The 5177-nt window shown below is 26.1% G+C and overlaps 1 protein-coding gene across 2 annotated transcripts in view; it reads left to right on the top strand.

Moving 5' to 3' along the window:
• The window catches only part of LOC117177142 (MAU2 chromatid cohesion factor homolog), a 21659-nt gene extending 16488 nt beyond the window's left edge, over positions 1-5171 (top strand). Inside the window, exon 8 of one of the 2 annotated variants that reach the window (XM_033367641.1) lies at positions 4489-5171. In XM_033367641.1, coding sequence (XP_033223532.1) covers positions 4489-4685 — 197 coding nt within the window. In that variant the 3' untranslated portion in view covers positions 4686-5171. The remainder of the gene's footprint in view (positions 1-4488) is intronic. The other variant, XM_033367642.1, reaches the window with a different exon arrangement.
• Positions 5172-5177: the final 6 nt, after the last annotated feature.

Raw genomic sequence — 5177 nt, 5'->3', positions numbered from 1 at the left:
TTTTATAATTAAAGCTTGAAGCTGAAACATTTTAAAACATATTGAAAATTTTAAAACCGGCGACAAAATAATTTAAAGTAAAGCGTTTAAAATTGTGCCAGTTAGATTTCAAATCTTGATACGATTTTTTTTAGCAGTTTCAAATTTTAATTTTAAATCTTACCAATAAAAAAATGTTTAATGATTATTTGACCGATTTCAAATGAAACTTCGAATTGTCAGGGTTTACATAAAACTTTATTTACGCTGAATCTATACAAGTAAAATATTATGGAATTTTAGAGTGTTAAAAGTGCTCAAATTGGAACCATTTTTAATTTGAGTTTAAGAGCTTTGAAGAGTTTACTTTCAAATTTACATATAAAGCCGTTAATGGGCCACTAAAGAATCTTTTTTTCTACATCCAAAAATAAATTTTAAATCTTTCTCTCTTTTTTTTGTTAACAAATTTAGAAAAAAAACCCTACATTTTGAGCTATTTTGAGTTCTTTTTATGATGTCTAAAATCGAGCGGAGTTTTTTTATCGAAAATAAAGTGTTTTAGATGGAATTTACACCTTATACAGTGAAAAATAAATTTTTGGACCAAAAAATGTTTTTCGAGAAAAAAAAAATGTTGTCCCATTCATTGTAAATTTTAACACATTATAAGCTTAAATAAAATTTCTTCGATGTAAACATGAACTCAAAAGTATATTTTTCTCAAATTCATACATGAAATTATAACTTTCTGAAAAATCTGACCTAAAAGATAAATTTAAAAAACAATTTAAAAAATTGAAAATAATTTAAAAACATGAAACAACAATTGAATTAAAGAACTTAAAAAAGAGTTTAGATGTGTAAACATATGAAAAAATTACATTGAATTTAGTAACTTTGAAATGAGTTTGGAAAAATTCGAGGGCATTGGAAAGAATTTGATGAAATGCCCACGAATTTGAGGCGAATTTAAAACATAAATGCTTTTTAAAAACTCATTGTATTGAGTAAAATTGAGCGCATTTATAAGTATTCAAAAGGATTTAAAAGAATTCAGGATAAGTTAATAAGAGTTCAGGGAAAATTTCAAATAATTGCAAAAGTATTTGAAAATGTCGTGAAATCTTTGAAATTTAAAATATTATAACATGCTGAGAAGTTCTATGAAATATGATATCTTATAAAATACTTTGGAATCTTTTAAAACCCTATATAAATTATTTAAAGTTCTTGAAAATGTCTGGGAATCTAAAAAGATACCCTAAAATTTGGCAGGTCCCTTAAAATACTATAAAATGATTAAAATCAAAAACAAATTACATGTAATCTTTTAAAATCACCTAAAATATTTCAAAATTTTTAAAATCCTTTTACATCATTTAAAGCTCTTGAACTTGACAAGGTATTTGAAAAAATACCTTTAAAATATTTTAAATCCTTTATTCATTTTATCAATTGATCCTTAGGATCAATTAAATACAAACTTTTCAAAATTAAAAAAACTCAGTTGAATTAGGAATTGAGTAAATTTAGAAGAATTATAGATAATTAAAAAAAAATCAAAAGCATTCCAAAGAAATTAAAAGAATTCAGGATAAATGATCAAGAATTCAGTGTGGATTCCAAAAACTAATTCCAAAACTCTTCAAATTTTTGAAACTCTGAAATACCTCACTTCTCTTAGAATTTTGAAATCCTGAAAAGTTTATTAAAATTAAATATATTATTCTCAGAAACCTTATAAAATTCCTGTAAATTAATCAAAATAATATTATAAAACTGTGAATCTCTCAAAATTGTTTAAAATATTTCAAATCCTTTGAAATATTTTAAACTTCCTTGAAACTTTTAAAAGCTCTTGGAAATTTTATGGAATTTTAAAAAATACTTTACAATCCTCAAAATCTTTCTACATTATTGAAATCTATTAAAAATTACTCAGAATCTTCATAAATACAAATATATTGAATAGTAATTAACCTATGGGTTATTTATTGAAAGAAAAGTTACTATAGTGATTTAACTTTAAAAAAAGTAACCAAAAAGTGATTTGCGAAAAGAAAGTAACTAATAGTGTCTGTGTGGCAACCCCGATTATTTTTGACAGTTACGTCTTACAGAAATTCCCTGATTTTTGCTTTTTTTCAAAATGCCTGACTTGGAAGCTTTGATTTTATAAATTAAAAAAAAAAAAATCCATTATGGACTGTAAATATTGAAAATAGGGTACCTACCTGCTCTTTTTAGTTCTTAATTTTGCCACCAGATGGCGAATAAAAAATATTTTAGAGTGAAATAAACATACACTTTTTTAAATTACAGAGTTGCTACACATCAGGTAATTCTAGAAAGTCAGGGATTGTCAGGAAAAACTTGATATAATTAGGGAATTTTCAAAAAACTGAAGTTGAAGTTAATTTTATTATCATGTTTAAATATCGCAACTATTTAGTTTGGAAATTAATCCCTTTTAGTTAAGGATTCTAACTATTTTGTAAAAAATTTATCTTTTTTTATTGAAATATCAAAATTCGACTTTGCGATAGAATATTTAAACTTCTTGGCGTCTAATTTCCATTTTGAATGAAAAATCCTTTTAAAAATTCAAGTATTTGGTTGAAAAATCATTTACATTGATTTTATTGGAAATAAGTTTTTCTGAAAATTTAACTATATGTTAAAAATCCGTCCTTTTTGGTAGAAAGGCAATCTCAGTTGAAACTTGATCGTTTTAGTTCTAGATTAATTTCTTTGATTAAGAATTTGTCTATTTTGTTGAAAATTGGTTTCTTTTTTGATTGGAAATTTATTTTACTAACTGAAAATTCAAGTGTTTTATTTTTGGCAGAAAATTTATCTATTTGGTTAAAAAATTTTATGTTTTAGTTGAGGATTTATCATTTTAGTTGAAAGCTCACTTTAAAAATCCCGTTTATTGTAGAAAACTTACCTTTTTTGATAGAAATGTTAATTCTTTCGTTAAAAAGTGTTCTGTTTTGTACAAAATTTAACTATTCTATTTTTTGTTAAGAATTAATTCTTTTTTTATAGAAAATTCATCTTTTGGGTTAAAAATTCTTATTCTTATTTGAAAATTTATCACTGTGATGAAAAATTAATTTCTTTGGCTGAAAATTTGTTTATTTTTAGTTGAAAATTAATTTTGTTAAAAAATTTATGTTTTTTTTTAATTTACGCTTCTAACTGCAAATTAAACTATTCTAATTTTAGTTTTTAAATGTATCTTTTTTAATTGAAAATTTATATATTTCTTTCAAACTGTATCTTTTTTGGCAGAAAATTCATCTTTTGGGTTTAAAATTGATTTTTTAAAAATATTTATTTTGTGTTGAAAATTGATTGTTTTAACTGGAAATGTAATTTTTCTATTTTTGGTTAAAAAGTAATTTTTTAATGAAAAAAGCCAACTATTTTCTTAAAAATTCGTTTTTTTTTGCTGAATATTTTTTTTCTAACATTTGAACTAACAAATTTATCGAACAAATTGTAGTTGAAAATTGATCTTTTTTTTTGTAAGAAATTAATCTTTTGGGTTGAAGATACATTATTTTAGTTAAAAACAATTCCTTAGGTTTAAAATTTTTCTTTTTAATTTGAAAACTCAAATAAAAAGGGTTTGAAATGTATTTTAGAAACAAATTTGTCTGCATTAATTTTATTAACCTTCCATGTGTGTGGTTGATCTTATTGGGAATGGTTAAACTGCGATGCACCACCTGGTGACAAAAATTCGAATTGGAAAAAATAGGCACGATTTTAAATATGCATTTTAATTTGTCCATAAAAGTATTTTAACTTTTTTTTGTGAAGTTTAATCTCCTTTTTGGATCATAAAAACAGGTATTTATCGGAAAAAAGTGTTTTTAGATGGAATTTACATATTATAGAGTGAAGAAAAACCCTTTTTAACAGAAATATTTCTCTAAAATAAAACAATTATTGTTCTCTTTATTGTGATTTTCAAAAGATGATAAACTTAAATGGACTTATTTTGAAGCAAAAATGAACTCAAAGTAAATTTTTATTAATTTAAACATGAAATATTTAAAAATCTGATCTACAAGTTAGGTTTGTTTTTAGTATTCAATCACTGTTTTATACTTCAGAAAATAATCGTAAAAACATTGTTATGCAAAATTAAAATACATCTTTAAAATTGTACCTACTCTTTCTAGTTCCAGTTTTCGGCACCAGGTGACGAAATGGTAGACCACCATTCCCAATACCTGGAAGAACTGTTTGAATGCAAATAATACGTTTTCTATTACTTTGACTTTTTTTACCATTGAAATTAAAATAATGTAATTATTATGAATAAAGATAGAAAATACGATTGTTTAAATCCTAATTGAAAATGCTTAGAAATGTTCATTAAATTCTCAAAGCACATAAAGGCCGAGCATAATCTCACGATATTGAGAATTTCACGAACACTAGAGATATGAAATGCTTGATAAAAGACTCAAAAATTTTAATTTCTTGCAGATTTGTACAGAATATGTGGAGATCCGAACAGAGAAAACGAGGCATATCAAATGCACTGTAACTTCTCTCAGACACTGCTAAAGGATCATTTCCAAAGTACGCAAATGAGTGAGCACGCGCTCATTCAATGGACTGAAGGCCCAGTGCCAGCGTTACCCAGCATCCCTCCTCCTTCCACCTCCCAGGCGATTCTCTAACGCGAGTGAAAAGTTCTTCTGCGGATTTACTTAAATTCTCCGATTGCCTCGCGAATTCGTCATAGCTTTTAAGAACTCAGTGCTTCTCTCCAAGTAGACGGGGGGAGAGAGGCCTTGTGTAAAAAGCTTAATCGCTTGTCAGATTTTTGCAAGAGCCATTACAGAACGTTGACTTTGCGAAGAAGAAGAAGAAGAAGAAAACAAGGCTCTCGAGGATATACTATGGACCAGTAAAGTCAAAAAATTAATTTCACGCCTTCGAAGGGCTCGAGGGCTTTTATTTCGGGCCGCAGTTTTCAATTCGTAGCATTTTTACAGCCTTTTAGAAACTACTTCATTGTAGATGTTTAGCGTCTCCAAGACACTGTAAAGAAATCAAATAAGGAGTCAAACTTATTTTGTTACTCTATTTGTATTTATTTTTTGAGACAAACATCTGATATCGAGTCACCATAGCGTGGATTTTCCTTTGACTGAATACACTTGTCACGA

Source organism: Belonocnema kinseyi, chromosome 7, assembly GCF_010883055.1.
Source record: "Belonocnema kinseyi isolate 2016_QV_RU_SX_M_011 chromosome 7, B_treatae_v1, whole genome shotgun sequence".
Classification (NCBI taxonomy): Eukaryota; Metazoa; Arthropoda; class Insecta; order Hymenoptera; family Cynipidae; genus Belonocnema; species Belonocnema kinseyi.
The sequence above is the reverse complement of the archived record's forward strand: the minus strand, read 5'-3'. Positions and strand labels throughout refer to the sequence as shown.